This window comes from Trichosurus vulpecula, chromosome 4 (assembly GCF_011100635.1).
Source record: "Trichosurus vulpecula isolate mTriVul1 chromosome 4, mTriVul1.pri, whole genome shotgun sequence".
NCBI lineage: Eukaryota > Metazoa > Chordata > Mammalia > Diprotodontia > Phalangeridae > Trichosurus > Trichosurus vulpecula.
The window spans coordinates 441,293,216-441,315,302 of NC_050576.1; the positions used below are offsets into that span (position 1 = coordinate 441,293,216).

At 54.8% G+C, this 22,087-nt stretch overlaps 1 protein-coding gene across 1 annotated transcript in view; it reads right to left on the minus strand.

Moving 5' to 3' along the window:
- The window catches only part of TRPV3 (transient receptor potential cation channel subfamily V member 3), a 45,167-nt gene extending 33,215 nt beyond the window's left edge, over positions 1–11,952 (minus strand). The window contains exons 1-4 of the mRNA XM_036757055.1: positions 11,834–11,952; positions 2,849–2,953; positions 2,227–2,313; positions 495–649 (exon numbers count right to left, since the gene is read on the minus strand). Coding sequence (XP_036612950.1) covers positions 495–649; positions 2,227–2,313; positions 2,849–2,953; positions 11,834–11,952 — 466 coding nt within the window. The remainder of the gene's footprint in view (positions 1–494; positions 650–2,226; positions 2,314–2,848; positions 2,954–11,833) is intronic.
- Between the last annotated feature and the right edge of the window lie 10,135 nt (positions 11,953–22,087).

The window sequence follows — 22,087 nt, forward strand, 5'->3', positions numbered from 1 at the left end:
CAATGAATGAATGAGCTCATGTCTGTTTCTCCTGCTGAGAGTGAAAGTTCCCTGAGGGCAAACACAAAGCCATTCCCTGTCTTTGTACATCCAGTGTGTAGCACAGTGCCTCACACACAGAAAGTGCTTAATAATGTTTGTGGGACTGGGGAAAAAACTCTTTATAGCCCCAGCCCACCCCCCACACCCAGTGTCCCACAATAGACCCTGCAGTGTGGAGGGGAAAGGAGGAAGGGAGGAGGGGAGGAAGGGGAAGGCAGAGAGGGAAGATTGGAGGGAAGAAGGGAGAATTCGAGAGAGGGAGGGAGGAAGTGGGAGGATGGGAAGGAGGCAGGGAAGGAGGGAAGGAGAGAAGAGGCAGAGAGGGAAGATTGGAGGGAAGGAGGGAGAATGAGAGAGAGGGAGGGAGGAAGGGGGAGGATGGGAGGGAGGCAGGGAAGGAGGGAGGGAAGGGGAAGGCAGGGAGGCCTCGAGGGAGGCTGGCTGGCACTGACCCAGCGGGTCCATGGTGCGGCGCCTCCTGGAGAGCTCCCCGAGCTCGCCGAGCAGTCCACCGAGCTCCTCCACGCTGCCCTCCGCTGCCGCTGCAAAGATGCGCTTTTTCAGCCTCTTTCTGTTTTTCTTCTGCTCTTCTTTGGCCAGACTGACGCTGAGTGCACAGGAATGAGCAGAGCACCCCTAAGTCAGAGCCGTGGCCCGAGGACCGCCCTCCTCCAGTCCTCTGCCTGACCCCTACAGTCAGTCTGGATAGGAGGGGAGGGCCCATTGAGAATGTCTTCCTGGGCTCAGGACGCAAGTAAAACACGCTGCCCCCACCCCGACCCCACCACACTTGAGAGCCCCGTCTCAGAGCTAAGGCCTCCATGCTTTTTTCCCCTACACTCGGATCCTTGGAAGGGGTCCCCTCAAATCCCACAGCTCAGTAACAAGGAGGAGGGAACTCTGGCGAGGGCCACCTTGCAAGCTGGTAGGGTTCACCTGGGCTGGAGCTTCAGTTTCGTCATCCATAAAACGGGCGGGTGCCCTAAGGGCTGGTCCAGTCCCGTGAGGGAAGAGACTTGCCCAAGGCAACCCAGGGGCCAAGCCACAAAGCCAGCACTAGCGTCCTGGGCTCCTAATGTCTAGTGCTACTAGACTCGGCACAGCCTGCTAGTGAGGAGGTTTGATTCACTGGCCCAAGACCTGGGGGGCTGAGAATGTGAGGAGGGGAGGCAAGCGCTTGGGGGACAAATAACACAGAGCAGGCATTTTGCTGAGGGCCGGCCCTGCACCAAAGACCTGGGGAAACTGCCTACATAGACAGCTCCGGTGTGGGAAGGGGAGGGGGCAGGATGGGAGTGCTGTTAAGGGGACTGTGCCACACCACCCATTTTACAGTTGAGGAAACTGAGGAAAATGAGATAAAGTCATTTGCCCAGGGTCACATAGAGTGTGGGGCAGCCCCTGCTCCCTCCCAGCCTGAGGGGCATGGATGCTCCTCCTTCCCCACTGGGTCCCACCCCAGATCCCTTTAAGGCTCTCAAAGGCACCAGCCAGCCTTGCCAACAGGAGATTTTCACAAAATGATCCCACCCTGGTGACCTCCACAAGAAGGGCAGCTGGCAGAATAGCCCCCAAATCTTCTCCAGGGCCCAGCAGTCTGGAGGGAGCAGCCCTGGGGGCCTCAGTTGGCCTGGTGAGGGCACTGGGTGAAGTTTGTCCAGGGGTCCCTAGTCAGTGTCCTCTGTTTCAGGAGGCATCAAAGGATGTGAAGTTTCTTAGAAAGATTTCCATCCCAAATGGTTAAAAATGCAGAGTTCAGCCTCCAGACTCCACCCCACACCTGCATGGAAGGGTTATCATCCATCACCCTCCCTCCCATCATCGGCATGGGGGGGGGGCTGTCTCTCAGCAATCGTTGACTCTGTTAGGGTATGATTTAATTCTCTCCTTCCATGGTTATTTTTGTCTCAAAGACATCATCTCATCGAATCCCCTCTTTTTACAGATGAGGAAACTGAGGCCCATGAAGGCAGGAACATGCTCAGGGTCCGCACGCTAGTTGGTGGCAGAGCTAGGTCCAGAAGCCCAGCCTCCAGTTTCTTGGTCAAGGGCACTGTCCGTGGTACCTGCCCTGCCTCAGCCTAAGGCTTCCTTTGTGGATTCCAGCCAGCAGAGCTCCCTCCTTTGGAAGTGAAAGTCCCCCCAAGAGCCCATGAAGGTCCAGTCTGGGCTGGCCTCACTTACCATGGGCTGTTGGGATTTGAAGGGGTCTCGGTGATATCATCCTGAGGAGACTGGGGAGAGTCCATGTCATCACAGTTCCCAGAGTTACTGCCAGGGAAGAGAAAGGGGTGCAAGGGAGCCATGGAGTAGGGGGCAGAAGTGGAACAGGTCAGGGTGTGAGATGGTGTGGGGCAGGGCCAGGCCTCCTGGGGAGAGCTGAGGAGGGGGAAAGGGAGGAGGAGGGAATCTGCAGCTGTCTGGGCTTCTGAGGCAAAGGGCTGAGCCCCAGAATTGACTGAGCTGCAGCCCAAGCTGCTCTCTGCTCTCCTGGCCCCTGCTGGCCCCAGGGAGGGCACACCTGCTTGTCCAGATCCAGCACTTGAGTCAGAGGCCTCCAGGCAGCCTCTGGCCAAGTGTGCCTGGGTCACCTCCTCCCTCTCCTTCCCCCACAGACATACACACTCACATACACACACTTGCCCACATGTACCCCCATACACATGCACACGCTCCTATATATACATACGCACGTGTACACATGTATTCCATGCACACATGCATATACACACATATAAGCACACACATGCATACACACCCCTCCCCCATGCACATGCACACATGCCACCACCATGTATGGACTTACCATTGGCGGATGTTGGAGTCCATGGGCTTGGGGAAGATGGGAGGAGAAGGTTTGTTGGCAGCTGGGTTGGGTTCGAAGCCTTCAATTTCAAGAAAGAAATGGGCGCTGTTGGACACAGGAGAGAACAGCTCACTTGGTGCCCAGAGCCAGCTGTCCACACTGGCCTCCCTGGCCGAGGCCACCACACCTGCCTGTGTGCCTGTCCACTCACAGTTCAGGCTGAGGCTCGGGCACGAGTCCTCTGGGTCAGCCAGAGAAGAAGACCTGGGCCTGAGGCCCTGCTGGGCTTCCTCACAGTCTAGCTGATGGACCGACTCCAGTGCAGCCCCAGTTCAGGAAGTGCTCGGGGCAGGTGTGAGTTAATGATGTCGCATTGACACATCCACTGCCATGTCCTCTGCAGGTGTACTGGGCAGTCCCCTTGGCTCTCCTCCCACCCTTCCAGCTCCTTTGCAATAGCCCAGGTCATGCCCCCTCACCATGGGTGGCCCCGCAGGGCTAGGTCCTGGACTCCCTCTTCTTCTCCCTTACTCTGTGATCTCATCAGCTCCCATGGATTCAATGACCATTTCCAAGCCAATGATTCTCAGTCTTCCTCTCCTGCCCCAGATTCTCTGCTGCCTTCCAGACATCTTGAACCCGATGCCCAGTAGTCGGCTGAAACTCAACATGCCTCAAACTCATTCTCCTTCCCCTCAATCCTCCTTACCTCCTACCTTCCATCTCTGCAGAGGACACCCCCATGCTCCCACCCTGAGGCTCCCACCTGGGAGTCACCCCCCAGATCCAACAGGGTGCCTAGGACTGTTCAGGTCACCTTTGGAGCATCTCTCGAATACACTCCCTTCTCCCCTCTGATGCTGCCCCTCCACCTGGTGCAGGCCTTCGTCACTCACACCTGGATTATTGTAGTAGCTGCCAACTCCAAGTCTCCCCATCCGACTCATCCTCCATTCAGCCTCCAAAGTGATTTTCCTAGTCTGTGGTTTGAGCGTTTCAGCCATGTCTGACTCTCTGTGACCCCATTTGGGGCTTCCTTGGCAGAGATACAGGAGGGATTTGCCATTTCCTTCTCCAGGGTCCTCATTTGACAGATGAGGAAACTGAGGCAAACAGGGTGACGTGACTTGCCCAGGGTCACACAGCTAGTAAGTGTCTGAGGTCATATTTGAACTCAGGTCTTCCCGACTCCAGGCCTGGAGCTCCGTGCACAGCAGTGTCCCCTAGCTGTCCCAAGTCTGATCCCCATGTTACCTCTCCTGCTTAACAAACTCCATAGCTCCCTATCACTCCTGGGATCAAACACAAAATCTTCTGTTCATCACCAGCCCTCTCCACCTTCCCAGTCTCCTCACACCCAACTCCCCAACCCTCACTCTAGGATCCAGTGACCCTGGACTCCTGGCAAGTCCACCTGAGTGTTGCTGGGCAAGGTCGCTCAGCTGGGTGAGCCTCCGAGTGAAGGGGGATGGACTGAATGAGCTCCCCTAGATCTGGGATCCTAGCAGGTACAACGCTTTGCATGCGTTGTACATAATGAAGGTTTATTAAGTTGAATTGTTTCTTTCCTATCTGTGAGCTAAGTTATTTAGAGTTAAAAGTCTGAAACTTCTACCTTTCCCCAGTGAAAGAGGACTTCACAAGGGCCCCCCCCATACCAGCAAGAGGGGGGATTCTTAGCACAAAGCTTGGCATACAGTCAGTGCTTATGCCATGCTCATTCATTCGTTTTCTCAGTGAGATGGGACATGGGGCATGAAGGGGGTGGGGAGTGTGGAGATGGTGCTAATCAAAGGAGGCCTCTCAAACTTCCTGGCTAGGGACATGGAGAGACCAGGGTCAAGGCAGAAAAAGGGACAGAGAACAGGCTGGCCAAGCTCACCCTGGAGGCTGAGGCCCTTGGGGCAAGGGTGAGCCTGAAAAGACAAGGCCTCCCAGCTTTACTCATTACCAGCAAACATCCCCAGCAAAGCAAGTTCCCTGGCCTGCTGGTCCTGGCTCCCTCGGCCCTTGGGTGACTCACAGGGTCTCCTTTTCTGGGAGGAGGAGCCCAGCTCTGTCCCTGTGGGCTTGGCTACCTTCCTTTAGTAAAGCCAGACTGGGTCCTGCTCCTGGTGATGGAGGTGGCAGAGCCTGGCACATGGGGAAGGAAGTCCAGGAGGGAGCCAGAAACCCTGCCTATGCTTCCTGGTATTCTGGCATCCTGCCACCCCTTCCAGGAAGTTGCCTGCCTCACCCACAGCACAGTGTATACACACACGTGCACAAACACACACATATGTGCTCACACAGCTGAATAGCTCTTGGTTCCAATGCCTCCCCTCCCCCGCCCCACCCCCAGCTCCATTCTCTCTGGAGACACTAAAGGGAACCAAGTCCCAGAGGCAGGCCAGGTGGCGGGGGTGGCAGAACCCACCTTCAGTCTGGTCCTCACAATTCAGTGGCTGGAGGCAGGAAGGGGCCCGTGGAGTTGGGGAGCAGAGCAGGGACAGACAAGCAAGGGCCCCAAAGCCAGAGGCAGGGCCCCTAGGGAGCTGTTTTCTTTTCTCTGGGAGTTCTAGAGGTGGTGAGGAGGCAGGCAAGGGAGTGGGATTAATCCCAGCAAGAAGTGAGAAACCTGCCACAGTCACATAACTTGGAACTGTCATAAGGGACCTGGTCTTGGTGCTAGGGGACCTGGGTTCAAATCCTAAATCTGACCCTACCCTGGGACCCAAACAAGTCAACTAACATGCCCAAGGTCACACTAGCAGAGTCAGTGATTTTCCATGACATACGCAATTCTAATTCAGAGAGCTGAATTATAGTCTTGACCTGTCAGAAATGAACCATCTTTTGAACTCAGCTTAAGGCTTCTGAAGACCAAGAGAAGGCTGGCCATGAGGCACTGAAGGCCAGTATCAGGAGGTGGTAGCGGGCCTCTGCCTCATGCTTTGGAGACTTCCTCCAGAACCACAGAATGACTCAAGGACTGACCCTGACAAGGGCCTCAAGAAATTGAAAAGGCAGGTGGTTGGGGTGGCTGAAGCAGAGTGTGAACAGTGGACTAGCTGATGTGAGGACAAGGGATTCAAGAGGAGAGGACGGAGCTCAAGACTGGCGTGCATGTGTGCAGAGGGTAGATGTCAATGGGCTGAGGAAGCTGAGCAGCATAAGGATGAAGAACAGGGCCAGCAAAGGGGAGGGAGGAAGAGACAACGCTGTGCTCAGAGACCTGAGGGAGGGGGGGAATTGGTGAGAAGGGGAGATCCAAGCTTGCCCAGTCATCCATGACTCAGGTAGCATGGAGACAAAGGTCATGGGAGTCAAAGAACTGAATGGACCAGGAAGCAATGGCTTAGTGGTCTACCGAGCAGCCATCCTGTCCAGGAAAGCACTGCAGCTCCTTTCTCAGAGTATGTTGTGTGTCAGTCTGTGGAATTGTCCAAACTTAAGACCTCACTGCGGTGAATGAATGAATGAAAATGCATTTATTAAGTGCCTGCTGTGTGCCAGCACTGTGCTAACTGTTAGAGACACAAATACCAAAATCAAGGAGCTGCCTTCCTTCTGGGGGCTTACACCCTAATAGGGAAGGACGGGCCATGTAAAGGTGTAGAGGTGATCTCTCTTCCCAGAGCTAGAAGTGGAGGCTTGGCAGGAAGGTGGGGCATTTATCAGCCTGATGTGCTAGGGAGAGCAGACTCACCTCCTACCCTCATGCTCTTCCCCCCTGCCCCTTGTGGCATCCTCCCCTCTCTCTCTCCCCAGCCATCTATAACCTCTCAGGCAGCTGCCCAGGACACATTCATTGCCTCCTGGTTCTTTGTCCTTGGATGAACTCTGTTGTTTGTGCCTTTCCTTGAATGGAATCCAGAGGGAACTAACTGGATTTTGTAAGCACAGGTGAGCAGGCAGACAACTCAGGAGCAGATTACAGGAACATTCTATCCCTTGGGCACCTGGGGATGCTCTGGGGCATCTGGCCCATTCCATTGCACTTGGGCATTCCATATGACAAGACACATAAAGGAATGTGTCTCCCCCTTTGGAGCACAAGCTTCTTGGGATCCATTTTTGGTATCTCCAACATCTAGCACCTAGTAGGTGTTTAATCAATGCCCACTAGCCATCAAATAATTGATTTTCAAGGCCGGCTTCTCAGGCAAGCACAGTTGTCATTGATGTGGTCAGCCCTGGAGAATAAAAGCAGTGTAGAGGAGTGGGGACCATTCAGCCAAGGTCAGCCTAAACCACGGGAGGCTACCTACATGAGCTGCAAGGATGGACCTCTGCCCAAATGGGAGTCCTTGTCACCTCCCACAGGACTGAAATTTCACCACCACCCAGGAATCACTCCTTTGCCTGACAAATTGACCTGTCAGGAATAGAACATGTGGGCCTGAAACTCTCCTATGAAGCAGAGTCATCCTCAAAACGTTAGGAGACTATTTGGTATTAGGAGAAGCAGGGAGAGTAAAAAGGTATTAAATTCACTAGGTCACTGTTTGATAAACCCAAGAACATCAATTCTGTGGGAAGGAGCTGCCTGTTTGGCAAGGGCTGCTGGGAAAGCTGGAAAGCAGAAATTTGGCTTAGATCAACATCTTCTACCACATTATCAAAAAGAAGCTGAAAAGCACTGTGGGACCTGACTGTTAATGGTCACACCAGACAATGAGCTCAGGCACTTTTCTTCACCAAACATGGAACAAGTCAAGCCAACAAGCATTTATTAAATATCTACTGTGTGCCTGGCACTGTGCTATGCACTGAGGATACAAAGAAAGGCAAAAGATTCACCCTCCCCCCCCCCCCGTCAAGGGACCCCCATCTAATGGGGAAGAGAATATACAAACAAGTATGTACAAACAAGGTATAGGCAGAATAAACTGGGAGTAACCTCAGAGGGAACATACTAGAATTAAGGGAGAATAGGGAAAATCTTCCTGCAGAAGTGAGATTTTAGTTAAAACTTGAAGGAAGCCAGGAAGCAGAGATGAGGAGAGAGAGTATTCCAGGCCTGGGGCACAGCCTGAGGCAATCCCTGGAATCTGGAGATGGAGGTTCTGGTTTGAGGAATAACTAGGAGACTGGTGTCACTGGATTAAAGAGTATGTGTTGGAGAGGAAAGTGTAAGAAGACTGGAAAGGGAGGAGGGGGAGAAGATGCCTTTGATGACATGAAATGGAAAAGCTTTTGTACAAATAAAATCAATGCAGCTCAGTGAAGAAGGGAAAGTAGGAACTGGGAAAATATCTCTAATAAAGGTCTAATATACAAGACTGAGAATTAGTGCAAACCCAAATGACCGAATGCCCTTCTCCAATAGATAAATAGTCAAAGGAGAAATATTGAACAAGCCATTCTTGGGAGAAGAATTGCAAATTAGTAACAACCCCTGGAAAGACTGCTCCTAGCCACTAATAAATAAGATTAATACAAATCTGAACAACTGAGTTTTTTTTTTGCTTTTTTGCAGGGCATTTGGGGTTAAGTGATTTGCCCAAGGTCACACATGTGTCATGTGTCAAGTGTCAGAGGCCTGATTTGAACTCAGATCCTCCTGACTCCAGGGCTGGTGCTCTACTCACTGTGCCACCTAGCTGCCCCAACAACTGAGTTTTCACCTCACACCTCACCTCTAGCCAATTGGCAAACAGGATGAAAAATTGAAATAGGAAATATTGGGGGAACTAGAAAAAGACAGGCACATGAATATATTGTTGTTGGAGCTGTGAATTTGGATGGTTTATTCAGGAAAGCCATTGGAATTGCACTTTTAAAAGTTGACTCAAGTGTCCCCAACTCTTGCGTTCAGAGAGCTCATCACTCATTATGGACCCCAAAGAATTCAAAGACAGAAAGAAGGATCACCTGTACAACCAAATATTCACAGAGGCACTTTTTGTGGTAGCAAAGAGCTGGGGACAAAGCAGATACCCAGCAGTCAGGAAACCCTCACACAAATTGTAGTGTGTGAAAATAAAGGCATATTAATTATCTGCTAAAGGAAACATCACGTAGGAGGGATACAGAAAAATGCAGGAAGACCAAGGAGTGAAGAAAAGTGTAATCAGGGTGTAAGTGCACAGTGACTACAATACCAAGGGAAAGAACCCCAAACCCAAAGTAAACATCAAGTCATTAGAACAGCCAGGCTGGGCCAGAAGTGGTTGGTTTGTTTTTCTGGGCTGCATTTTTCCTTTCTTTTCTAATCTCTGTTTCAAGGGACAGCTCCCCAGGAAGGGGAGCCGGGAAGGGCATAGTCAGACATGAAGGTGAGGTAAGAAAAAAAAGTTATCAATAAAAGAGCAAGGTAAGGTTCTCTTCCCTCCCTTATATGTGCTGGCTGTCTCCCTTAGTGATGGAGCTGGAAGAAGCACGACAAACAGAGAATGGAAAAGATCTGGGAAGATTTCTGCAACAAATTATCTTTTCCTTCCAGCAGAGTGAAGCCAGCACAGTTGGTCTCTAGCATCACAGTCCCCTTGGGACTGTACCACATGGGGAAATCAAAATGACACTGACAAGCAAAGTACATGGACCAGACCGCAGGTGACATCCATTCATACTAGAGGGGATTCAATTATAAGAACCCTGGGGGACTGACTCACAAGACATCTGGAGAAAGATATGATGCCAAAGGCTGGGAGTAAATTTCAGATCTTGTTATTTTCCCCAAAAGGCTGACAGAGAAGACCAGGGATGTTCATCCCCTATCCCTACTTTCCCATCGCTATCAAATGTTTATGAGACATTCTTGGAACATCTTCCAGAGACATGCATGACTCAACCCTGAAAGGCTCAGTGCTCTGGGATGACACAACAAATTTGGGGGGTCCTGGGTTTCCCCTTTCTGCCTGTAACCACTTATGGGGAAGAATGTGTCAAAGCCATGTCAGAGAGTATTGGCCATGGAAGCAGAAAGAGTTGCTCAATCAGGAGACAGTAAAAGGATTGACTCCATCTTCTGGCCCTTCCCTGCTTTCTCTGGAACATAGGTGGCATGGAGCTCTCTCTCCGCTGGCTGCCTCCACATATGCTGGCCTAGGTGACCCCAAGACTGGGTCTCAAAGCCAGCCTGGCTGCCTCTTCTGATCTGTGTCTCTTTCCTGACTGAATAGTGATCCTGAGTTGGGCATTTCCAGCCGCTCAATGGTTGGGAGTGCCTGGGTTCCTCGGCTGGTACTGGCCCTACTAGGGGAGGTGTCTGGACACCCCTGGAGGAGAAGCATCGGGCAGAACTAAGACAAAGATAAGATGCCAACTCAGCAGCCCTTCAAGATATTTCGTGCTTTGATGCTGAAAGCTTCAACCTTCTGGGTGAGTACAACGGTAGTTAACTGTTAGAGTAGTTAACCGTTACTGCTGCTTGACTAAGTCCCTTGGCCAATGCACCCTTGGGAGTATTTTGTGTCTCATGCCTATCTTTTGTGTGGAGGAAAGAAATAGTTGTCCTATGCCCAATTTGGGGCAGCTAGAGGTGCAGTGGATAAAGTGCTACGTTTAGAGTCAGGAAGACCTGAAATCTCCTGAGTTCAAATCCAGCCTCAGACACTTCCTAGCTGGGTGACCCTGGGCAAGCCACTTAACCCTGTTTGCCTCAGTTTCTTCCTCTGTAAAATGAACTGGAGAAGGAAATGGTAAAGCACTCCAGTATCTCTGCCAAGAAAACCCCAAGTGAGGTCTTGAAGAGTCGGACACGACTGAATGACAACACAGAAATGTGCAGTTTACCTTGCACGTTCCTATTCCCCACGCTGGGGAAGACCCCAGGCACAAGCCAAATCGAAATCAAATGATTCTCCCTGGGCTTATGAAGGGAGGGGAGCAAACAACCAGGGAGACAGAGAAAGATGAGCCTGACCTCTACTGAGGCCGGACCTCAGGACCAAATCTGGGCCTCATGTGCCTGGGTCCAGCGCCGCAGGTGCCTCTGTGGGAGAGGGCAAGCGGCTGCCCAGCCTCCCTGGGCCCACCCACCAGCAAGTCTGTGGACGTAACATCAGAACCACGGAGGAAGTGTCTGGGACGGGCCTTGGGCCTTGCTGTCAGCCCAGCCTCTTGTTGGCTTGCTCCATCCCTACATGCGGAGCTCCTCACAAGAAGGATGGGCCGGCATTTGTGGACAAAGGGTAGGCAGGACAACTGGGGGTGGGCTGAGCCAGGGAATTCCAAAGACCCAACTCCAAGGCCTTTGGGGAAGAATCAGGGCCAGGACAAACAGCTAGCTCTGTCTCCTGCAGGACTGAGTTGGGTGCAGAGATGTCAAAGTGACCCTTAGATTGTCTGGATTCCCCCCATCCCGTGCCAGTTTCCCCTGGGCCTGTGACTAGAGTGATGATCAAAGCTGGGCCTGAGCTCAGGTGAGGTCAGTGGGCACCAGAACAGCCCAGAGATTGCTGAGGCAGGCAGGGAGTTACATGGGGGTAAGTCAAGTCACACACATCACGCCAAGAGCTCCAGGCCTCTGAGAGACAAGATGGCTGCCCTTGCCCAGAGTGCCAGGACCCCTTGCCAGCCCATGCACTCCTCGGGCAGTTCTGCTGGCTGGGAAGTCTCTGTCCCCATTTCACAGAAAACCGAGGCCCTCAGATGCAGGCTCACTTGCCTCAAGCTTTACAGGGAGGAGGCAGCAGACTTTGGACTCTATGATCGGGCCTCCTGCCTCTGAATTGCCTGGACCCCAATTCACCCTCTCCTACCTCCAACCTGCCCGGACCCCACTTCGGTGCTATGTCCATGTGATGGTCAATTGTCAAAGGTCCATCTAAAGTCCAGCACACTCCGGACTGTCCCCCACATGCCTAGGAGTCTTCCACTTGTTACTACACCAAAGCTGGGCTTTGGCCCATCAGCCTGTCATCGTCTCCTGGCTGAGGTTCCTAGCCCTACAAGGAGATCGGGAGCTGCCTGAGGGCAGGAGCCGAGCCTTCTCCTCCAGCTTTGTCCAGGGCTGGGCCATCGGGCATTTAAGGGAATGAGGAGCAGACCAAAGCCTACCTTTTCTTGGTGGGTGTGACCTCGGCGGGCCTCCTCTCCAGTGGGCACACTGGGGCTGTGCTGGGGGCGCCGGTTTTCTTGCCCATCAGTGAGATCATTTCCTTGGAATTCTTGCTCATGTTTCTGTAAGCCAACATGGGCCCTGTTAGTGATATGCCTTTGGAACACTGGTTCTGCTCTTTCCCCAGAAGCCATGGTGCCTTGGACATGGGTGACTCCTCCAGCCTTTCCTTTGTATGGCACATCGCAGGAGGCAAGTCCACCTAAAAGGTCCTGGAGCTCCCAGCCTCAACAGCAGCATAAGGACTGCGGCTGGTGCTGAGCCCTGTCCCAGCCTCCCCCAAGAAGCCACCACCAGTGGCCTTGGGGTCTGGGCCTGGAGCTCCTGGACCAGGAAGGCTGCAGCCTCTGAGTCCATTTAAGGGATCACCCCAAGGACCCCAGAGGGTGAGGTGGATAGGGCTCTCCCTGGGGCAACAGAGTGAGGAAGGGGCCCCTGAGCCACTGAGTCTGAGGTTGGGCCAGGGTAGGGCCTTGGGACTGACCCCTAACACACACCCTGGGAAATTGCTTGGGTCTTGGGGGTGCAGGAGCAGAGGCAGAGGTCAGCAAAAGGCTCCTTTCCTCCTCAGGGGGCACAGGAATGGTGGGGGAAGGGGTGGTTTCCCCACGCTCAGTAAGAAACAAGGGAGGCCCATGCTGTAGAAGGGCACATCTGGGTGGAGAGATCAGTGGTGACCAGACCCTTCCTCCTCTGGAGAGCTGGGATTCTGGACTCTTCTTTGGTGTCAGGGCCTGAGGTGCCTGGGACATGAGGGTGAAGGGATAGACAGGACAGAAGCCATGGCCCCCAGCTCAACAAGAGACTCAGATGGGAGATGTTCCAGGCCAGGACAAGATCCAGCTCTGGTCAGAGCCCATGGAGGGCAGGCAGAACCTGTGAGCCAGGACCATGAGTACAGATGACCACCGCCTCAAGGCCGGAAGCTTCCACCTCAGTAAAATAATCATGGAGTCAGAGATCTCTAGAGGAAGCAAGCCTGGAGAGGGGCCTCATTCAGAGGGTCAGTGGCAGAGTTGGGACCAAACCCAGTCCTCCTAATTCCAGCCTGGTACATGAAGGAGTGGGGAGGAAGCCTTCAATTTGGGCACAGGCTCCATGCAAGGCTGTGCCAAGCAACCCCTTCCACATCTGCCCAGTGCTGGGAGGCCTCCGAGGTGTGAGCTCCCAAATCCTCCCTGAGAGGGAGCTGCACAGCACAGGACCCTTCTGTACAACCCGGGGCTCCCCCGAAGGTTCCTGGGGACTTTTGCTCTATTTCTCAGGCTGATAAACAGAGGCCCCCCAGTGATGGAGCATTCCTCCCAAGGCTGCCGAGGCAGCTCTCTGGTCTAAATCCCTGGGACCTCCCTGGACGCTCCTGGGAGAACAGAAGGGGCCAAAGGCTTGGTCTAGGCAACCTCTTAGGCCCATCCCAGGCTCAGTTGGGGCCAAGGGAAGGTGTTCCATGGAACTGCGAGCCTCGGTCCCCTCCCCCACCGAAGGCCTGGCAAGGCAGACAGGTATTCTGAGGAGGCGGCAGTGCCTGGGGGGAAGCCAGGGCCCATTAGCTGCTGAGTCACCAGGACCAATCCAGAGCTCTGACCTAATTGACTCGGCCTGAGCCGGTGCCCAGGAAGCACCAGGTGCTAGGGAATCCTGGAAGGCATCCCGGGAAAGGCCCCTGCTTTTTCTGCTTCCCTCCCCTGCCCGTCAGGTCCCTGGGCTGGCTGGAACTCCCCAAGCCAAGGTGGAGGGCTCAGTTACCCCAGCCCAGAGGCGCCTGCTCTGAGACTCTGACTGCCCAATGGCTGAGCCAGCCCCTCCCCAAGCCCTCCAAGCCTATTGCCCTCCGTAGCAAGTTGTCACCCGTTTGACCACCCCCAAAATGAAGCTTTCAACCCGGTTGAAGATTTCAACCAGGCCTGCTGGGATCTGCCCCCTTCACTCCCCTCCCAGCAGGTTCGAACTCCTTTCCTTGGCTCCAGTGACCCAACTAACCCGTCCATCTCTCTGGCTCCCTCTGGGGAAAATACCTAGCTTAAGCAAGCAAGCACTGGGACCAAAAAGCGAGCCCAGGGCTCCCCCAAGCCCACTGAACCACCCCTAGGAGTTCAGCTGGCCCTTACCGTCTGCCTGAGATGTGTGCCTGGCAGCTGGGTGGTCTGGAACAGCCCCCCTCCCTGGAGGTGGCGGCAGTGGCGAGACCCAGGCCCCTGGGGCTGGCCCCCCCGGCTGGAGCTGTGTAGAAGGAGCCCGATGTCGGGAGGCCCACATCCCGCCTGGGCCCTGGCCTCCGGGAGGCAGGTTAGGGATAAGTACAGTCCCCAGGTGCAGGGTCACGCCTGGAATGAGGCGGCCGATGGAAAAACTGGCTGGGCCACAAGAGACTGGCAGGGGTGACGATCCCATGGCTGTGGGCCTCACCACTTCAGAGGCGGGTCTGGCGTGTGAGGCTCTGAGTCATTGGATGATCCTCAGCTGAAGCATCAGCACTCCACCACCCACACGGGCAGGCGGTGTTCACCTGTCTCCATGGCCGCCTTGCCTTCAGCCTCCAACACCTGGAGTCTGGGCACCTCCACACCCACACAGGCACCTGTCCCCATGGCTGCCTCGCCGAGGCCTCTGGGACCCTCCACCACCCACACAGGCAGACGGTGCTCACCTGTCCCCATGGCTGCCTCCCTCCCTCCTGGGGCTAGACTTGGGGACTCCCCCGAGGGCTCAGCTGGGCACTTTAGTGCACCCTGAGTCAGCAGCCAGTCTGCACAAGACCCAGCCTCCGGCAGAGGTGCGTGGGTGGGTGGGGTCACTTTACAGGCCTGTTCAGGTTATCATTATGTTCAAAGAGATCTAGCTCATTGGCTTTGGCTTCCTGCCCCTCTGAGGGTCTGACATTTTGTGTGTCTGCTTTCCCAGTCCCTGGAGGGAGGGCCAGGAGGCCTGTGGGGGGCCTGTCTACCTCTGGTCCATGCCCCATTCAACCTCCATAGTGATCCTTCTGTTGCCCCATGTGACCCTGTCACCCCCCACCCAACAACTGCACTGACTCCCTATACCCTCCAAGAGCAAATCCAAAACTCTTTGGCCGGCATCAGAGGCCTGTGCCACCTGCCCCCTCTGCCCTCCCCAACACATTCTCTGGGACTCGAGGGCCGTGGCCACAGCTGGCTCTAACTCTGGGCTTTGTGTCTGGCTGCCCTCCAGGCCTGGAGGATCTTCCTCCCTCTCTCTCATCTTCCCTAGGATGCTTTGCCCAGCCCCACCTTGCTCCAGGCCTCCCCTCCATGGACACTCCCCAATTTATTTTCTGTCTAGCTGGTTTATGGGGCCTTATTTGTCTCCCCCAACTCCTTCCAGGGCTATTGGGAGACCCCAAGGAGTTAATGAAATGCAGAGCTTTGAGTTAGGAATGTTTAGTGAAGCCCTGGGGAAGTCAGCTTGCTGTTGGGGTCAATCCTGGTCCATTTTACGGATGAGGTAGCTGAGGCTTAGGGAGGTAGGGTCCAGGTAAAACAATTTTTGAGTTGAAATATCAGAACTTGAACCCAGGGCTCTGGACTCTTGGCTCACAATTGTGCCCTGGTTCCCCCCGCAACACACATACACACACACACCTGTCTCCAGCAGCATCCCTCACCATGGTGAGTTTCTCCAGTCCGTTCATAATGGGCCCAGGAGCCGCCCACTGTCCCCAAGGTGCTGATCAGGGCCCGAGCCTTGTCATTGAAGGAACGGGCTGCTGTCACCCCACTTTCAAGGCAAGCAGACTAAGCTCCAGGCCCTACCTTCGAGGGGCTCACGATGGTGTTACAGAGATAAGAAATGCACTCAGGAAATGCCTAGAAACAATGCCAAGGAGACCTGGCTGGATGGCTGGATGGGTCCTTCAAGGCCTCAGGTCAGAGTGGATGTCTGATGTCTGTGCTCTGTGTGTGCCAGGCCCTGAGGGAGTCAGAGAGAAGGCAGAAATGGGGCCATGGGCCACAGGCTTCCTTCTGCAGAGTCCACATGTCCTGCACATGCAGGCCCCCTGGGGGGTTGCTGCTCTGGTCTTGCCCCTCCCCCAGAAGCCCCTGCTCCTCCCCCATGTCTACCTCAGCAGCCCTAACAATGGCCCCACTCTTCGAGACGGGGCCACTACCACCATTATCCCCATTACACAGATGGAGAAACTAAGGCTGGGAAGGAAGTGGAAGGGCCCAAGGCAGGGATCCAACCCAGGGCCTCTGGTTTAAGTGAGCAGGAAAGTGCCCTTGGGCCGCCTTATTCTCATTTTACCGAGAAAGAGACTGAGGCTAGGATGCGGGAAAGTTACTTTCTCAAGGTCACATAGCAAATTCATGGGGAGTTGGGACTAGAATGAAGGTCCAGCCCTTGGTGGGGCAGCCCTTCCCTCCACCAAACCCCTTCTCTCATTGGCGGGGTGACCCCAGGCAAAGCCCTCCACCCCTGGGGGACCTCACGGAGCTTAGGGAGGCTCCATTGTTTTCCCTATGATTTCAGGAGAACCCGAAGGAATTGGTCCACCCAACTCTGTTCCCATTTTAAAGATGATAAACTGAGACCCCAAAAGGACAGTGGACTTGTCCGAGATCACCTGGCCACTCCTGCTTCCCTGGGGGGCCTGAGGGGGAGGCCCTCACCCATGGACAGAGCAGTGCCCCTGCCCAGCAGCATCTGCTCCTCACCACTTGGGCCATCAGCTCTGACCTTCTGGGCCCCAGGAGCCCTGTCCTCGGCCTGTCCACCCAGCCAGTTGCAGGCGCCCCTCCCCAAGGCATCAAATGGCTAAGGACAAGCTGGGGGCCCTGTACACCCTGACATCTTCCCCTCTCCTCCCCCTCCATGAGCATTCCCTGCTGCCATCAGCACTAATGGTTTTCTGAGGCTGGGGGAAGCAGCTGTGGCCCCTGAGGCCGGGTCCCAGCCCTCCTCTGAGTCACCCCAGGAAGGAGAAAACCCCAGACTAGGGAAATCCCCCGGTGTTGTGGGCTGCTGCCTGGCACCACCCCTTCTCCATGCAGTGTGGAGAGGAGGGGTGGGGTAGCATCAGCATCAAGAGCTCTCCATGGGCCAGTGGGGTCTGAGCCCAGCAGGGTCTCAGGGGGCAGGGGAGGGCAGAGCCATCCTCATTCCCTCCTCCAGACCCTCTCCCCCTCCCCCTCCCACATCCAACCAACAACAGAAATGGGGGCAGTCTGTGACTGTGGCCAGAGTTAGGGGTGAGTCTGTGGTTGTGGCCAGGGTCAGGGATCAGTCTGTGTGGTTGGGGCCAGGGTCAGGGGTGAGTGTGTGGTTGTAGTGAGGGTCAAGGGTCAGTCTGGAGTCAGGTCCTGGCCAGGGTCAGGGATCGGTTGGTGTCAGAGTCAAAGTGTGTCTGTGGCCAAAGAGAGCTGTTAGTGGCAGGGGGCAGTCTATGGCAGTCTGTGGCTGTCCTTAGGGATATAATCAGTAGCTTCGGTAAAGGATCGGTGTGTGGCTAGAGTTGGGGGTCATTCTTTGACCAGAGAAAAGAGGGGTTTTGTTTGTTTTCACATTTCTGTAGGCACGAATTGGCTCCAACGGGCCCAGGGCATGGCTTGCTGCCTGCTGAGCCATAACCACTGAGCAGACAGGCCTCCAGGAGCAGAGAACAGGCCCAGGCCCAGCCCCAACCGTGGGTGAGGCGCCCCCTCTCTCTTTGTATTCTATCATCGGTGACGAACTTTCCCGAGTATGTAAATAAGGGGACTGGAATTTCTGGATTAGCCCAGCCAGACCCATGCAGGAGCCCCAGCAGCTCCCAGCAACTGGGAAGGGGGTGGTGTTCCAGGCTGGAATCCCTAAGTCAGGAGCCCTGGCACCCCCAGAGGTCACCCTCATGGGCTCCCAAGAGCCTGGCTCTGCCCCTGGAAGCTTCAGGGTGAGCCTGTGTCCAAGCCTCGTCTCTTATTGGGCTATTGATAGGCTGTATGAGTGAGGGACTGGGAGGTCACACACCTTGGGGGGGCGGGGCAGTGACTGGAAGGACCTGAGTGCCCTGGACAGAAATGGGGAAGTTTGGGACTGGCCCTCTGGACTGCCTGGGTTTCTCCTCTTTGAAATGAGCTCTTTGGACTGGGAGATCCCCCTTCCAGCTCTGTCTCCTCAGCCCATGAAAATTCTCCAGTCAGCCCCTCTTCCAGTCCCCTTTGGGCCCCTCATGGTATACCGTGTCTCACCAACAGCCAGGCTGGCAAAGTTTCTTTCTGCCTAGGATGTGGGCCTGAAGAGACGTGGCCAGGTGGCCCCCTGACCCTACTGACCTCACCTCTGCCCCTGTCGATGGGCCGAGGTGGCATCTGTGCTGGACAGAAGCCCCAGGGACACCTGGGCAGGGCACCACCTCTCCCTGGGCTCAGAGCCCATGTCCAGTTGGCTACCTGGCTACATGCTCATGCCCACACAATGGGCCCACAGACTTGGCCCCAACACTCTCCTCAATGAGTCCATGAGCACTTAGTAAGCACCAACTGTGTGCCAAGCACTGTGCTGAGCACCGGGGATGCCTGGAAAAGCAAAGGCCAGCCCAGGTCCTCAGATCTCTCCTTTGAGGGCCTCCTTCTCCCTGAATGCATTTGCTTAGGCTTGCCAAAGCTCCATCTCATTTGGGGATAACCACAGAAGGAAAGTGATCAGGAAAACAAAGAGAGAGGCGCCTCTGTGAGAAGGAGGTGAAGAAGGGCATCGCAGAGAAGGAGGAGGAAGAGGAAGGTCTTGGGAGTCAGTGCGCAGAGATTGGGGGTGACTTTGCAGAGTGTGGTTTTGTGGAAGGATGAGGTCAGGAGCCCGAGGAGGGTGGAGGCCCCCACTCTGGAGGCCTCCCCAACTATAGAGGCCCCTCCCCCAGTGTGGAGGCCTCCCGGAGGAGTCGGGCCACCAAAGACTGGTGAGAAAAGGAACCGCAGACAACTGGAAGGGATAGACCAAGAGAGGCAGGGGAGGGATAGGCTAGCCCAGTGGAAGCCAACCTGCCCCTCCTGGACCTCCACTGAGAGCCCTCGTGGTCTGCAAAGGTGATCAGCCCTGAGACCAGCCCTCCCTCAAATGGGGGCGATCCTGGTGCGCCCCTGGCAGAAGACGCCCCACCAAAGCTCCGGCTCAAGGCTGCTGGAAAGCTGGAACTGAGGTGACACCTAGTGGTTGTGATGGCTCATGACAGGCCCATGGAGTGGTCCCCACAGGGAAAGTCCTGCCCAGAATCTGAGGGGCTGTCCCCAGGGGCCCATGGCTGTCCAGGAGCCCCCTCTGCCTCCTCCTGCAGGCTGCTGGCGGCCCACTGGGGGACAGCTGTCATGGTAGGGGATCACTTCCCAGCCTCCAGCCTCAGGCTGCCTCTCTGCCTTTCCCCCATGGATGCTCCTGGCTCTGCCCTCTGGGGCCAGGCAGAACGAGGCTTAGCACCCATTCCCACCCCACCCCTGCAGAGTGGCCCTTCTAGTGCTGGACACCAGCTCTCATGTTGCCCTTCAGGCTTCTCCAGGCTACGCAGGCGCAGACCCTCCAGCTGCCCTTTCTATGGACACCAGCCCCTTCAGCTTCCTGGATGCCCGGACCATGGGTCTGAGCTTAGCCAGCCAGGACCGGATCAGTGCCGCAGGCAGAGGCAGGGTCATGTCTCTCTATGTCTGGACGTGCCAGTGCCGGTGGGTCCGTCGTTTCCTCCAGGCCTGCCTGTCCTGTGTGTCCCCTTCCCTGCCCTTCCATCCCAGGGATCCCTCAGAGCCCCCGGCCTCCCTCCCCCCCAGCCTCCCTCCTCCCGGGCAGCCTCGTCCATGAGACAAGCCACCTCAGTTCTCCAACAGGCTTTTCCCTCCCTCTGGGGAGCTACAATGAAGCGACTTCCTCATTCCCACGGGTCTGCTGCTTCTCCAGTGACCACCGAGGGAGCCTGCCTGCTCCTATGCATGGAGCTTACAGCCCACCCACAGAGGCAGATCGGCAGCCCCGCTGGGCCTGAAGTCAGGAAAGCCTGAGTTCAAATCCAGCCTCAGACCCTTCCTGGCCGTGTGTCCCTGGGCGAGTGGCAGAACCGCATTCTGCCTCAGTTTCCTCAGCTGTAAGATGGGGACCATCACAACCTCCTGGTTGGCCATGAGGACTGAATGAGATTGTCTTTGTGGAAGCGCTCAGCACGGTGCCTGGCCGAGCAGGTTCCCCTCCCCCACCAACAGGCCCCAGCTTCTACCTGGGAAGACGGTTCTTTGCCGCCAAGTGTGCGGCCTGACATTTGTCCTCATTAAATTCCAGCCCCGGGAGACCTTTTTGTACCGAGACAAGGCAGTCTCTCCCATCTTGGGGTCATCTCCACATGGAGTGAGCCTAGCGCCTTTGCCTTGGTCTAAATCATTGGCAAAAAGGTGGCTTTTTGGGGGGAGGTGCCAAATACAGATCCCTGGGGCACTCCACTAGAGACTCACCCCCACTCTGCCCCTTGATATTGAACCATTAATGACTGATCTTTGGATCCAGACATTCACTCACGTGTACTCTGCCCTATCTCATCAGGAGGGGACAATGTGGAGGCCATGCACAAAGTTTTGCGGGAGACAAAGACAGACCCAAGAAATAAGGCCAGGAGCCTGCAGTAGGGGAGGGAGGCACTGGTAAGACCAGGAAATGGATACTGGGTGGTCAAAGGGCCGCACCCACACAAGGGCAGGTGCCTCTGGCAATCCCGTGCACCTGTGGGTGGGGTGTGGTGGAGGGCAGGAAGGAGCGCCCAGAGCACCTTCAAAAGTGGACTCAGGTAGCCAATATAAGCTTTGAGAAATCAGCAGAACCTGGAGGACTGGAGGCTGAGCCCATGTTTCTGACAAGGCTCATCTGTCTAAGACCCTGGGCAAGGGGGTTGGATCAGGGGAAAATGCAAAGTCCACAGCCAGGCCTTGAAAGCCCTCTGAACTGGGCTCCAAACAACCTTTCCAGGCTGATTCCACCTTTCTCTATCTCTCTGTCTCTGTCTGTCTGTCTGTCTCTCTGTCTCTGTCTCTCTCTCTCTCTCTCTCTCTCTCACACACACACACACACACACACACACACACACACACACACATTTTCCACCCAAATTAATCTACTTACTGTTCCTTGAACTCTGAATTCTATTTCCTACCTCCAAGTTTTTACCCCACCTGTGCCCTCCCTCCTTCACTCTGCTTCTTAGGACCCTCCTTCAAAGCCTCTGAAGCCAGTGTTTTCCTAATCCTCTCTGGTGTCCAAATGCTTCTCTCCCTCCACTAATAACATTGCATTGACTCATCACTTAAAGGCTGGATCCCCCAGTGGAACAAAAGCCTCTGAGCGAAATGATCATTTCTCTCGTATTTAGTAACTAATTATTGAGTTAGGACCAAGGTTTTTCCCCTTTTGTACTTCCTCATCCAGAAAACCAACCAGGGAAATCTTGGGCAAAGACACCCAGGCTAAGATCTAATCAAAGACAGTAAGGAAAGAAAAAAAGAAATAAAGAAAGCTTGGGTGGATGGGTGGATTCCTGCTCCCTGTGTTTGCTCAGACAGGGTTGGGAAAATGTGGATTCCCCTGGGGTCCGATGGTGGTGTGGGAAGGTCTCTTGACCAAGATTGGGAGCTCGGTGTCACGTACCTAAGACTCTCCTTGGAACAAGCCCGCCTCTTGTAATATTCAATCTTGTTAACCAATCAGAGGAGATTTTCACCCTGCGGTGCACCCCTTTTCAGAGACTTTAAATACAGTAGGTCCCACAGACTCATTCTCTTTACCACCAGGGAGACCATGAGCCCATTTTATTGACTGCTTTTTAGATGTAGTCAATAAAAGTGATTTTAATTTACTCAGAAACTCTGTTTCTCAGAAATTTTCAATTGTCACGCTTCCCTCGCACCCCGATTCATGACATGGTATCTTCTCCACTTCAGGTGCCTGTTGGATTAAATTTCAGTAAGAGGGTGAGGGGGCAGCCAGCTGTCCTGCCTTTCTGGGAGATGTCACTACAAAGACATTGGCAAACAGGAGGTCTGGAGAGCTCTTGGCCACTGAGAGGAGGGCGAGGGTGGGGGCCCAATGCCCAGGGGGTCTTTTAAACTGACTTCTTGAAGAACTCAGTCACTCTCAGCCCAGCTGGTAGGACTCCAGGGAGCTTTTAGCCTGGGGGGAAGGTTCCCCCTCGACCCCTGAAAAGGGTGGGGAGAAGACAACTTCAATGCCCTGCA